This window comes from Anser anser, assembly GCF_964211835.1.
Source record: "Anser anser genome assembly, chromosome: 1".
NCBI classification, from domain to species: Eukaryota; Metazoa; Chordata; class Aves; order Anseriformes; family Anatidae; genus Anser; species Anser anser.
This window is the reverse complement of record NC_139720.1, coordinates 193042715-193056435: the sequence shown is the minus strand read 5'-3', so window position 1 is coordinate 193056435 and position 13721 is coordinate 193042715. Positions and strand designations below refer to the sequence as shown.

The 13721-nt window shown below is 41.6% G+C and overlaps 1 protein-coding gene across 1 annotated transcript in view; it reads right to left on the bottom strand.

Annotated features, from left to right (window-relative positions):
• The window catches only part of MICU2 (mitochondrial calcium uptake 2), a 155656-nt gene extending 149668 nt beyond the window's left edge, over nt 1-5988 (bottom strand). Inside the window, exon 1 of the mRNA XM_083833955.1 lies at nt 5554-5988. Within this exon, the coding sequence (XP_083690081.1) occupies nt 5554-5973 (420 nt within the window). The 5' untranslated portion in view covers nt 5974-5988. The remainder of the gene's footprint in view (nt 1-5553) is intronic.
• Between the last annotated feature and the right edge of the window lie 7733 nt (nt 5989-13721).

The following is a 13721-nucleotide window of genomic DNA, read 5'->3' as shown; positions in this document are numbered from 1 at the left end:
TATTCTTACCGGTTTTATTTTAGAACCAGATTCCTCCGAGCAATTCCATACATCACTACAAATCCTTATGCAATTTTATCCAGACTTCTATATTTATCCAGACACCTCATCTTAACAGCAATGTTCTTCCTTAGCATGAACCAGGCTTTTAGAACAGATTGCACAGAAACCCCCACAAAAATTCCCATTCTAACGAGATTTGCCAACCAGTCTCTCAGTTTAAAGCACCTACATGTGAACTATAGATTAACCAATGGTTCCTACAAAAAAAATACGCTTTTTTTTTCTATTTGGTGACTGAATTCAAATACCACACACGTACATCCTACCTGCCAATACTGAAAACCTTCTACATGCAGTTAATATACATTTTACCTTCCTAGATATAATCTATATTAAAATAAATAAATAAAACTGAGGAAATGTGAGCTAAAAGTTGTATAAGCATAACATAAGTCATCAAGGGGTCCAGGATACATGGAATATGCAAAAATATCAGAATCCCAGAGCTATTCATTTCTTCCTTCCACTGCTCTAAAGAAATTGCTTCAAACAATTTAAACAAAAAGCTGCTTTTGACATGCATGCAACTGATGTCATTTGCTTTGGTAGCACATAATGAGGGGCAGTGACACCAAGAATGTAATACCGCATTCATGTCTATGCCAGAAGTTACCAATCAAGTGAAAATAAACTAAAAAGGTAACATATGCATAGCTGACATTAGTTTGCGAATCATCTATTGATCAGGATTGAAATTTTTACCCAGATGAAAACCATGCACAATATACTAGAACTCGTCTGAAACAAATCCATCCCAGCACTCAAAGTAAGACCAAGAAACAGTCTGCTCTCAGAACTATTAAAACCATTTTTATCAGCTTCCACATCTGGAAGCCCAAAGACTTCTCCTACAAACCTGATAAACTTTTGAGTTACATTTAATTGCAGCAGTCTCCCTAGATTATCTTATGAACTGCAGCACTTTGAGCTCTCTATCAGCCAGGATTTGTGAAGAGGTCCTCCAGTGGATTATTTTGTCTTTACCACTGTGCCAGATCCAAGGGCACCTTCCCTGAACAAAACTGGTGTTCAGGGTATCCTTTACGGTATTCTGCATTCACCGAAGAGTATAAGGCAATAGCTCCGAAGTAAATTTTAGTGGTGGTTACATACATAGCCCAAGAAAATGAACTGAAGCTCCAACTTTAATCAATAAAAGTATTTTACTCACAGCTGTTTGGAGTAACAGTTTTCATGAAATGGCCACACACAGTCACCACTCGCATGTGTGCCTATCTTTGGCTCTGTTAAGAATCACTATCATTAGAAAAGTGGAAAAGGGTGAAACGCTCCACACAGTTTAACAAGTCCAAAAGAGATTCCTGGACTTTCCCCCACCCTCCCACTTTCAAACACAAAAAGGCTATTTTCTGCTTCAAAAAAACCCCCACATTTTAAAATAAAATAAGTATTTCATCAATATCAGACACTAAAAAAGGCACAAGTGGTTTGTTATCCATTGTGAAAGAATAGGATTATCTCAACTGAAAACGTTAAGACCAAATGTATGATCAAATACAATATGTATTTAAGACCTCTAGGACAGGAATCGAGTCTCTTCTTATCTGGAAGAACCATAGCACAGTGCTAATACAACACAAACAACAGAAGAAAGGGGAAGATGAAGAGAACAAACTAGGCTATAATCACGTAACAGAAACCAGTAGCAAGAACTATCATTAAGTTCACAGAATGGTTGAGGTTGGAAGGGACCTCTGGAGGTCAAGTTGTGTTTTCCGCTTAGCTCAGGGAAGCCGGATCAAATATTTAATTATCAGCTAGTGCTCCCATACTCCTAGGAAAAGAATGCTGCAACAATATCACCTTTATCAGTACCAAACAGACAGGACTTCCACATGTTGTTATTATATATATGTACACCAGTAACAACTTTAGCCAGTCTCAGTTGGAAAGAGTGACTCAGACTGAGCACAAAATGCAACACTCTACAGAGAGGGCAACTTCTCCCGGGTGAATCAAATTGTATTCTTCTTGCTGAAACTGACTAAACACATCCCTAAAAAACTCAGCAGGGGTAGGAGACGCTGCCTGTGGCAGCTTGGTGCTTCTCAGAGCTCTCTTATCTCATGCTCACACATGCTGCAAATGATCGAAGCTACGGTCCCTTGGCAAGTTCCCAGGTTTGATGGTACAGTTTCCTGATGTGTTCTATCCCAAATCCACTTGCATGCTCTGTGGCAATCCTGTACTTGATTTTTCACCCTGATAAAGACAACCTGAGCGACTGCAAACTGACTTGCAATGAACAGTGTGTTTTAAGCAAAGGATTCCAAGAGCTGTAGGACGTGTAATGCCACCTTAGTATTGGAAAATGCAAGATCTGGGACAATACCGCAAGTCTGATCAAGGTTCCCAATTACACATCATTCTGGAATTACCGAAAAGCAACCTATGATGTACCACTGCAGTGTGTAGTGTAGTGTGTACGTTTTTGACCCAGGCATGTTGTTCAGGATAACAGAAGAAATACGTTCGGTGAACTTCAATACAATCACCATTTTCAGTCACACTGGCAGAATGAAGGCACTCACTGCCACCACCCTGCCCCTCTATAAAAGCTGCCTCGCTCCCTTCATTTGGAAAAGCTGATCTAGATTTTGCAGCACAGGCTATATCTCTTCTATGACACGCAATGGAGCTTCACTGGTAAATAACAAGAATATCTAGAACTAGGGCCTGGTATCTATAAAAGCTGGGGGGAAAAAAAAAGAGATTACGTTAATTTTGCTCTAAAATTTTTGTACAGCAGAGATTTACTATCATAAATAAGGACTTATTCAAATATATTCCCTGTACCTTTCTAAACAGTAGGTCAGCAAATACTGAGAATGAAAGTAACTACATGAATCACACATAATGCTGAACAACTTCTAATTAGTTTGATGGAAACTAGTTTGATTGACACTAAAGGAAAACCTAAATAGCTATCAATTTCAACTAGTAAGTATTTACAATGAACACTGACTGCAATAAAGCTATTAGTGGTTGTTACATCTCACTGTCAGGACAAGAACACAAACTCAATCGGTGGCTCAAATTATGCTGAAATAGTGGCACTTTGTCAACTTCACTCTGTCAGGCATCTTAAATAATTACCACCCATTTTGCAGTGATTTATTCTTATGATTCAACAGTCAAGACTGTATTACTAAGAAAAACAGGGAAGCATTGTAGCTTAAAGGACTCAGCATTCTCAAGAGCATATGCTAGGCCTGGTACATGAGAGAGATGTACAAATATTTCCACTGCGTATACTTTTATTACCACAATGCTCATGGAAATTGTGCTGTTTAATTTCAAATACTTACCTTAATCTATAAAATTTCCAATACCCATGCTGCACACAATTCCCCTATATAACCTACAGCAACATTAACAGTACATAATTGTTTGCAAGCCTAATCTCAAGCAAAGCTTGAGATCTCAAACCAAGCTGCCTGAGATCCACTATAGTGAAAAGGAATAATATAAAGTCAGGTCATCCACTTGTAGAATGTGAAATGTATCTCAATCTAAGCAAAAGCTCTGAACTGAAAAAAAGAGTGCTCCAAGACATAAAAATAAAGGCGATACACGTTTCAACACTTTGCAATGCTTTTGATTGTTTCTTATTTCTGTCTGTAAGAAGCCACCGGTAGCATCCAAACTGCTTAAAAGAAACGCAGCATGCTGCTTTGGTTCTATTAATCTGTCCTCGCGGATTTTACAGGCCACTTCTGCTTTCAATTTACTGCCCTTAGCGCCATGCTCTGCATGGCCAGTTCTTAAGTACTTTTTGAAGTGTCACTACATCAATTGCAGCAACGCAGAGCTTGAGATGTACGGAGAACTTTTGTCTGCAACTACGATGGGATGTCCAACAGTCTTTTATCAGGAAACTAAAAAGTTTAAATTGAATAAACTGTTTAACATTTGCAGAGTCCAGCAACTTATTGTCACCGATAACGAATCAATTCAAGAAGCTGTAGCTTTTCAGTTCCCCCACAGAGTTATAAGGTGTACTTGTAGGACTGTCCATGTGTTACCTGGAAGCTAGTCCAAGAACACACAAGCACCAAAGCTATATCCCTTCAACTCAACAGTCTTTAAAAGCGGTTACTTCCTGTTAACACATTTTATATACACCCACACACAGTGTACTTATGCAAGAGTCCCATACATATAGGTAATAGGCCTCAAGGACAGGATTTTTTTGTAAACATAATGCAATGCTGCTGAAAAATGTCATAGCTAAATATAAAATCTTATTCTGCTGGCTCATTACAGCAAGAAGATACATTTCCAGTAGAAATTCTAGTGCAATAATGTTTGCCTTCCTCGATGGGAGTATGTACATAAAACCAAAGTTTTAACAAGCGCTGTCCAAGAAATCAGGACTAACACTTAACCTATTTCAGAAGCATTCTTATTTTAAAAGTGGAGTTTCCTCCACTGCAACACCTAAGACTGCAACATCAATAAGTAATAAAAAAAAAAATCACTCCTTGCTCTTGATTTGAGAATAAATAAGATCGCTATTTACCTGCCTGCAGTTCAAACGGTTCAATATTTGCTAAGAGACAGGATCTCAAAGCATACAAACCATGGAATTCTTCCAAAATTTCCTAGACAGAAGCAGCTGAATGGCAATGCAATCATACACTGACCTCCCAACCCCATCCCACCCTAACCTGCTGGCCCAGATCACTTCTGGGTCTTCCCATCTTGGAAGCCTATCTGACTTTAATTGACAGCCATTTCTTCCCTGAAGGAAGAACAGGAAAAAGTTCACTACACAAAATGAATAACAGTGGGAAGCATAACTGTGTTTTGGAACTTGTGGTGATTATTTTGTAAATAACGAGTATGTGTTCTTGACCTTCTGCATGAATACTGATGCTCCAAGGCATCGTAACATTCATCGCCCAGATTCTGAACGTACCAACTGGTATCACCCTAACTGCTGCGTGTCACGTATTTCTGGGGGAATACAGAAGAGATATTTTGGGGGAATATTCTTTGTTAAGGGGGGAAGCGTGCTAATGCCTAAGAGCACCTGAAGCTCAGGCTGGGCATCGCGGACCAGAAGCCAAGTCCTGGAAGCTGCCAGCAGACGGGCAGCTCAGCACAGGTCAGGTACCCACGACGACTACACGAACCCCTCAGGGCACACCCCAGGGCTGTCAGGGGACCCCTGCTTGCTTCCACCGCAGGTAACAAGCCAAGTTACCGAGAACCAAGCGGAGCAGGAGCACCTATGGCCAAACACAGCTGCCGGGGGGCCGGAGCCATGCGTTCCCCGCCTGACCCCGTCACGGCAGCCGCTCCCCCAGGCCACTTCTCAGGCACCGCCGGCGCTCGGCTCCCGCAGGCCGCTCCCCGCACACCCCGCCGGCCTCCCCCAGTTCCCCGGCTCCCTCCCGCCCCGGCCCCAGGCGCCCCCCGGGGCGAGCGTCGAGGGCTCCCGGAGCGGGGCTGCCGGCGCCTTACCTGAGCCAGGACGGTGAGGAAGGCGCCCGCCCCCGGCCGCCCCCGCCAGCCGCCGTAACACGCCGCCACGGAGCCTCCCCCGAGCAGGACGGCGGCGGCGGCGGCCACCCTCCAGCCGGCCGGGCGCCGCTGGCTCCGGGCGGGCCGCAGCCCGGCGAGCCGTCCCCGGAGCGGAGCGCGGGCGGCCGCCGCCAGCGCCGCTCTCCACGCCGCCATCTTCCAGCCAGCCGCCGACATGGACGCGGCCGCTCCGCCGCCGGGGGGGCGCATGCGCGGCGGCCGGGCTGGGGCCGCGGGATGGCGGGGGAAGGCTGTGGGCCTCCCCCGGCTTAGCGTGACAGGTCGGGTGTCGGTGGAGGGGAAGCGTAGAAGCACAGAACCGTTCGTGTTGGAAGAGACCTGCAAGATCGGTTTAACCATCACCCTACTACCAATGTCACCCACTAAACCATGTCCCTAAGCACCATGTCCAACCTTTCCTTGAACACCCCCACGGATGGTGACTCCACCACCTCCCTCGGCAACCCAACCCAATGCCTGACTGCTCTTTCTGAGAAGAAATGTCTCCTCATTGCCAACCATCCAACCTACCCTGGCACAACTTGAGGCCATTCCTTCTAGTCCTATCACTAGTTACCTGTGAGAAGAGGCTGACCCCCAGCTCCCTGCACCTTCCCTTCAGGCAGTTGCAGAGAGCAATAAGGTCTCCCCTGAGCCTCCTCTTTCTTCTCCAGACCAAACAACCCCAGTGCCGTCAGCCGCTCCTCACAGGACTTGTGCTCCAGGCCCTTGACCAGCTTTGTAGCCCTTCTCTGGACACGTTCCAGGGCCTCGATGTCCTTCTTGTAGTGAGAGACAGAAAACTGAACACAGTATATTCCAGAACAAGTAACAACAGAAACATGAATAAGTCTAAAACATCCTTTTCAAGGGTGGAGTTTCTTACGAATGAGACGATAGAAGAGGTTGCTTACACAAACTGTCATGGCAGAGGTGATAACTGAAAAGCATGACAGATTGAATTGACCAGCTGTAATTACTTATGTCAGAGACAACTATTTACCCTGAATGCCTCCATTTTTTATTTATTTATTTATTTTTGGTCCACTACCATTGTTCTACTGAAGCTCTCTAGGCTTTGGTTAGGTTGAGCTTGATGTTAATGAGTCACATTCAAACATTGGGCTGCCTGGGAATTTATGATATATGTGCACATGAAGTAAAGCTGAGAGGAAGTTAACAGCCTTTTTTAGGTTGGTAGTACTGGGATTTGTGTTTTTGGAGAAGTTCACCTGAAGTTCACCTGGTGAATTTGGAAAAAGACTGGAGAGATAACTGTTTCAGGCAATTCTAGACTTAAGGCATCTGGCAGAGAAAGTGAGATTTCCTGTTGCTTAGGTTAAAGGCCTTCAGAAAGTACTCAGTTCATCTTAGCAAGCTGTACCTTTCACCTCTTTCTGTTACAACAGCAAGTACTGTATTGTCAGCATTACAAGCGCTGCGGCATCTGAAACACGGCTCTGATACATGGAAATGCCTTTTTTCCCCTCTCACCACTGATATACAGTGATATACGTCCATGCCACTAAAGTACTTTTAGTTTGCTGTCCTTTCCTGATCTGGATTCATAGTCATGAATTTGATTTTGTACATGTTAATTTCAGTCATTTAACTAATGGCATCTCAGAATTTATCCAGTCTTCCATTAGCATGTGTTGTTCGTTGAATGTCATTCAGTGAAGTGTTTGAGACATCTTCAGGCATGTGCCACCTGAATACTTAGCAGGATACAAACTCTTCAAAAACACCTCTGGAAAACACAAACGACTGCTCATTGCAAAATCACCCAAGAGTGCAACATGCAGGATGAGTGGTTTCCATCCTCACAGGCTGTAATGTACATTGCAAAATCTTTCCCTATCCCCAGAGACCTAGAAAGTAAGTCATACAAGAAAATCCTTTCTGATCCTCAGATACAATAAAACATAGCAGCAAAATCCTTCTGTCATGCACAAACGCATACTGAAAAATCCAATTTCTCTTACAGAGATGTAAAACTTACAGCAAATTCCTCTCCCCTTTTCCTCCTTTCCTCCAGACAAAGTATTTTCTGTCTCAGCCTTAAAGTTTGACACAGAGTATTTGCACAAACACCTTAAGAATACTTCCCTTTCTGTGTAAGCCAATAACAAGCACTTTGTGGATGCTGGCAACGTCCCAGAAGCATTGTAGAGGATGGCTGAGGGATTTGCATTCTGAATGCCAGATCCCACAATTTTGAACATGTGACTGCAACACAGGTAAGCATGTTTAGTTCAGCACCTTGCTAGGCATTTTCAGTTTTTCTTTGAGTAAGAACAAATAAGTAGGTCATTTGCCTTTCCTTGGATGACATTCCTGACTGAAACAGATATAGCTGCAATGTGAAAGGACAACTACTCTCCTATGACTGCAAGCACGCAATGCTGACAGGGAGGTGAGGTGTCCTTAGCCAACCTCTCTCTCCCTGCAGTAAATTCACCCCCACGTGTAGCGTCCCAGAGGAGCACACAACTACCACTGTGCAAATGAGGTTCTCTTTCCCATCCTGTACAGTTTGCTCTTCCTTGCCTTTCGTAAGCAGAAATCATTACATTTAGCAAGCCGACATACCTGCTTTTGTAACATGTGCTTTCTGCATGTTGACTTCAGACTTCCTTCTAGAGATGGTTGCATTGCTGAAAATCTGCAAAAGCAAATTAAAAGCCTAATAAAAGATTTTCTTAAATGTTTAAGGATGTGATTTTCCTGTGAGATTTAATGCTCCACTGAACCATTATATAATAAGACTTAAATGCTGTTACTTCTTGTTAGGTATGATGAGCATAATGTGAAATCACATCCACAAGTGAAAACGTACTACGGTGAAACAAAGCCCATGCAACTCCTTTGATATTTAGGAAATGATGTCTGACATAAACTTCATTTTCTTCCATGTTTTTGTTATAAAGTAAAATGTAGAGGGTAAAAATACCAAGTAAACCTACAGCTCCACATGCCTGAATGTCCAATTCTGCATCTCAGTGTCTTTTAAGAGTGTTAGGCCAAGTTCCAGCACGGATTCAGTCTCTGCTGGAACTCCAATCCCCTCAAGAGCATTAGGCTTAGTGCCAGCATTCATTTACTGTTGTAACGGCTTAAATTAACTCCTGTTACATTCAATCTAAACCCTTTCTTACTATTTTAGATAGAATAAGAGTTGAGAGGTGGATTCAGTCATCCAGTGTGAGGGCCACCCATCTTGCTAGTTGGTCTCTGGGGACTACAAATGCTGCGTAAACAGGGTTGGGGAAGGGGACAACAAGCTGGTTGTGAATTGAGGGAAGGGTTGGCAAGCCCCCCTTTATATATGTGGTCTTATTTCAGGAGAAATAATGTGGGGTTGGTCTGGTTTATTTACTATGTGTACTATTTGACAGCTAGCTCCAACCAAATGTAAGATTTTAGTAGGCTAGGCACTGCGCTAACAATATTTGGGGTACTTCTTTCCTGGAGGAGCTGAACAGACAAGATAATTGAAAGACAGGAAATATCACTGTTTTATTTTTGTAGGTGAAGAACTGGAGCATAGGTTAAATTCTGCCCAAAGTCAGACAGAAGACTTGAAACAGGAGGTCTTACAAACCCAGGCCTTCTATGGCTCCTTCAAGAGAACATTGGTCCTCTTTAAAATATCACTTGTATTTTGTTTTAACAGAGGTGAGAGCAATCTGCCTGCCTATGATGACAAGGAAAATGCTCCAAAGCCCATAATATAAGTACAATGAAGACAAGTTTTGTTAAAAGTAATATAACTAAATAATTCTTGCACACCTTGAAAACTAGAAAGTGATTGGATAAAACTGGACAATCTTTAAAGTTGGCCAGCTGATATCTTAATATTTACCCAGAGTCTCAAATTTTCTTTACCAAGGTTGTTTATTGTGAAGGCTGGGAGGAGACTTCAGGGATTTCCAAAGCCGCTTTTTTCACTAGATAGACTTATTCCATAATTCCTACCGATCCCTCCTCCAAAGAAAAAAAACATTGTGAGGTCAGTTTCAAAGAAGCTGAAATATCCTCCTGTGATGAAGAAGCCTTAAAATGACTCTGTACTGTTAGTTTACAGAAAGTCCAGTTATTTTACAGGACATGCAAATCATGAATATTGACTTCATTACTAGACAGTCAACATTCATCCACCAGTAAGAGCAAAAATAAATATGAACATTTTGTGGCTAGATAGCACCGTTTATCTCATAAATAAGAGTTCACAGCAATCATTGCATTTAGGAGCTTGGCCATAAATATAGCCTATCTTCAAATATTTTCAACTTGCTGAAGTTACTTGAAAGCTTATCATGATAGAGTCCATTTGAAAGGAAAAGAATTAAAATTTATCTAAGATATGTGTCCCCCAGATACCTCTCATAGCATTAATTTATATTCACCTTTCTAACACACTGTCTTCCCACACTGTTCTGATGTTGTTAGCTGAAAAGCACCTTGTATGTAACAAGTCCCCTCAGACTTTGGAACTATTTTTGAAGTCAAGTTAAAAAATCAGCGAAAAGAGTTAAAAATTTTTTTTTTAATGTAAAAAAAAAAAAGAATTTTTACATTTGAAGATATTAGTAACATATTTGGAAAGATTTTTAAATGTAGTTTCTAAGTTGGCAGTTACCTTTTTGTGATAAATATTTGATTCATAAAAGAAATGGTATGTAGACTATTGAAATAATGCTTTCATGTGGATAAAAAAAGGCAGGTCAAAACTAATACTCTGTTGTAAAGGAATGTGCACTTCTTGGAATATGATAAGTATATTCGCTATGGCTCTGCAGCTTAGGCTGTAGATCTTGGTTCTGTGAAGAGATATATGCCTAACATTACGTGTTTTGAAAAGTTCTGTGATCTGAAGTAAGACTACTCCTACTGCATAAAATTGTATACATAAATCCTTGAAGATTAGGGACTTTCTCACTATTAGATGAGAACTGTGGTTTAACTGCTGTTTTATCTTTCAGTGATAAGATCCCATAGCACTTTTGCAACAATAATAGAGGTCCCATGGTCCTCTGAAAACATTTTAAGTAATGGAATTACATTATGTACTTTAGTGGTTAATATTTTCCTCATGGTTCCAGCTGAAGAAGTTATACTTCATTTTTTTTCCCTTCTAAACATTTTTCTGTAGTGTTCCTGGCACTGATTAAAAAGATAAATCTGTATCCAATTGAAATCGTCTTATTTGGACTTTTTACACGTATCTTTAATTTCATATTTATATAGATATATATACATATTTGTATATGTATTTTGCATATAAGATATTAATAAGAGGATTTCCCAAAATATTATTACCAGTACTTCCCATGTAAATAACACTTTTTTGTTTTGGAGATGTTACTGTATTTTAGGGAGCATTTCTTTTCTCTTCTGTCATTCCCTGAAATCAGTGTGAGCTTTGCCATCAATTTTAATTATACCAGTATTTCACCCTAAGTTTTATAGGAAGAGTTGGCAGCAATAACTATAGTTAAGGTTGCCTAACACTTTCCATTGTATAGATTCTGTACTTAAAAATAAAGAGAGATGGTACAATAAAACAAGTCAAGATTAGCAAAGTTAATTTTATCTGTGTTGCTTCATAAACCAGAGCGATTTATTGGGAACTCAGACTCATATTTTTAAGTGTGATGCGACTGATATAATTGTAAATAATTATTGTTATGTAGTTCAAAAAGATGGTAAAGAATACTTCACAGTATTACTAAAGAAACAAATGTAGAATTATCAGTATTTTAATCTGTAAAATACTTTAAAAATACATGTTTTCTGAAAATGAAGAAGCATCATAAACCTTCTTCCTTGCTTTCTTTCCTAGACCACTGCCTAAAGCTACTATTAACAACAGTTTGCACTGCTCCTGTGATTTATTAATGAAAGTTATTTTAAATTATAACATCTTTAATACTGCTGAAGATGGTGAAGTATATATAATTATTTCTTTGGAAAAGAAAGGAGTTACAGAACTTTAAATTACTGTTTTCTGTAATGTATTCCATTATTTTAAGTAGTGTTTACTTCTTTTGCTCAGAATACCATTTATGATTTTTGATTACACCTATTTTTGTATAAGGGGAAGGAACGATTATTTTCCAAATATGTGTGTTTGGTAGTGTAGTAACTAAAATTAGTATAGGGTCTGATCTAAGCTAATAGCACTGGTACGTGTGTGAGGTAGACACATACCTTCACTATAAAAGGTTCTGAGATCCTTTCATAAAAATTTAAAAGTCCTAATACAAAGTTCCTTGTGGTTGGCAGAGTCTTTCTGTTTCCATTGATGTCTGCGTTTGGCTCTTAGGGAGTTGAAAAGTAGCTATACTATTTGTATAAATATTGCGAGCAGTCTTTGTGTATTTGCTAGTGAAGGTTTCCTTAGTCTGTAGCTATATCAAAAGAGACTGCTGGGGCCACTCGTGAAAGCATAATAATCGTGGTTCTGATACAAATCCCTGCAGGAACAATGGATGAAGCTGCTCCTTGGAGAATGGTCCCCACCTGGCTCCATTCGGGCAGGAACTGTTGGCTGTGTGAGGAGTACATCCGAGTACACCCACAGAGGACTTCTAGTCCACTGCCGGACCCCATCTGGAAAGGTGAAGGGTCTTGAGGGACTCGAGGGAGTCAGTACGCTCCGGGATCTGAACTGTGGATGTCCAAGGAGACATAAGCTATGCTGATAGAAGGATACCAAGGCCCACAGGCTGGCTCATGTTCGTAAGTTGGGGTGGTCACGTGTGCACATGGCATTCACAGTGTTTATAGATCTTATGTTCGCATAGCTTAGGTATAGCTTCTCTCTGATCTGTAAAAGAGAGATTTCGTTGGAGCAGGCCAGAGCACAGCTAGGACACCTGTATGATGCTGGTTCTGGTCCTTGAGCGCAGGCCCTGCCTCACGTTTATGCAACACAAAAGAGGTATCCATACAGTGTGAGGATCCACAGCAAATCATCTGTAATGCAAAGGCAGACAGCCCAGTGTTGCAGAGGCTGCCTGACTGCTTGCGTGGTGTAGAGGAAGTTATTTAGGGGGCTACTTACCATGCTAGGCTGCTCTTAAGTTTAGGTGAGTAGGGCTCTGTGGGTAGAGAGAAGGGGTCTGATGAAAGCAAGCTGTTTGTTGTACTCCACAGCAGCAAGAGAGACTGCTATTTTGACTCAGAGGACCTGAGGTCAGCCTGGAGCATCTCACTTCATAAGCACCAAGAAGTTCCAGGAGGCTGTGGCAGCAGCGGAGGACTGAGGACCAGCAGAGCCTATAGGCCACCTGCTGGAAACCCGGGACTGTCCATGGCGTGATATTACCCCATATTTACACAGGACAGCTGTTTGTGACACTTGATGACATCCTGGCACCCAAAAGAGCCCACTTCTCTTACCAGGCCTGGATGGAGGAAGTGGGAAGCAAGTTTGAAGGGTAAGTATAGCATTATTGCATTGAATAAACTATGGGTTGGCAGTTGTTACATATGAAGTAGGATCTAAATTACTTAATGCCCATGCAATCTGTGTCTGTTTTCTTTTCCTTCTCTTAGTTCCTCTGCTCCTTAATATCTTTTTATATAGTCTCTGTTTTACTGTAAGTCATGTTAAATATATTCAGGCTGGATATCAGGAAGAAGTTCTTCACCGAGAGGGTTATTGCGCACTGGAACATGCTCCCCAGGGACGTAGTCACGGCACCAAATCTGTCGGAGCTTAAGAAGGGTTTGAACTGTGCACTTAGTCATATGGTCTGAATTTCTGTGTAGACCTGTGTGGAGCCAGGAGTTGGACTTGATGTTCCGTATGGGTCCCTTCCAACTCGGGATATTCTATGATTCTATGATTCCATGCATTCAGTAACTGGATTGCTGATGACCAGAAGCTCAGCTACCACTGGTAGTTGGGGATGTACCAGACTCCCTGCAGAGAGAGCAACAGGGGACTCCACTACTCTGAAGGACTGGGGTACCTCATCAAGGACCAAGCATTATAGCATCTGTGGAGGGTCGCTAGGGGCTGATTGCGTTATTGTGGTAATACAAAGCACAGTAGGCTGAAATGACTTGTCTGTGATATTGAAGCAAGGCAGAGATAG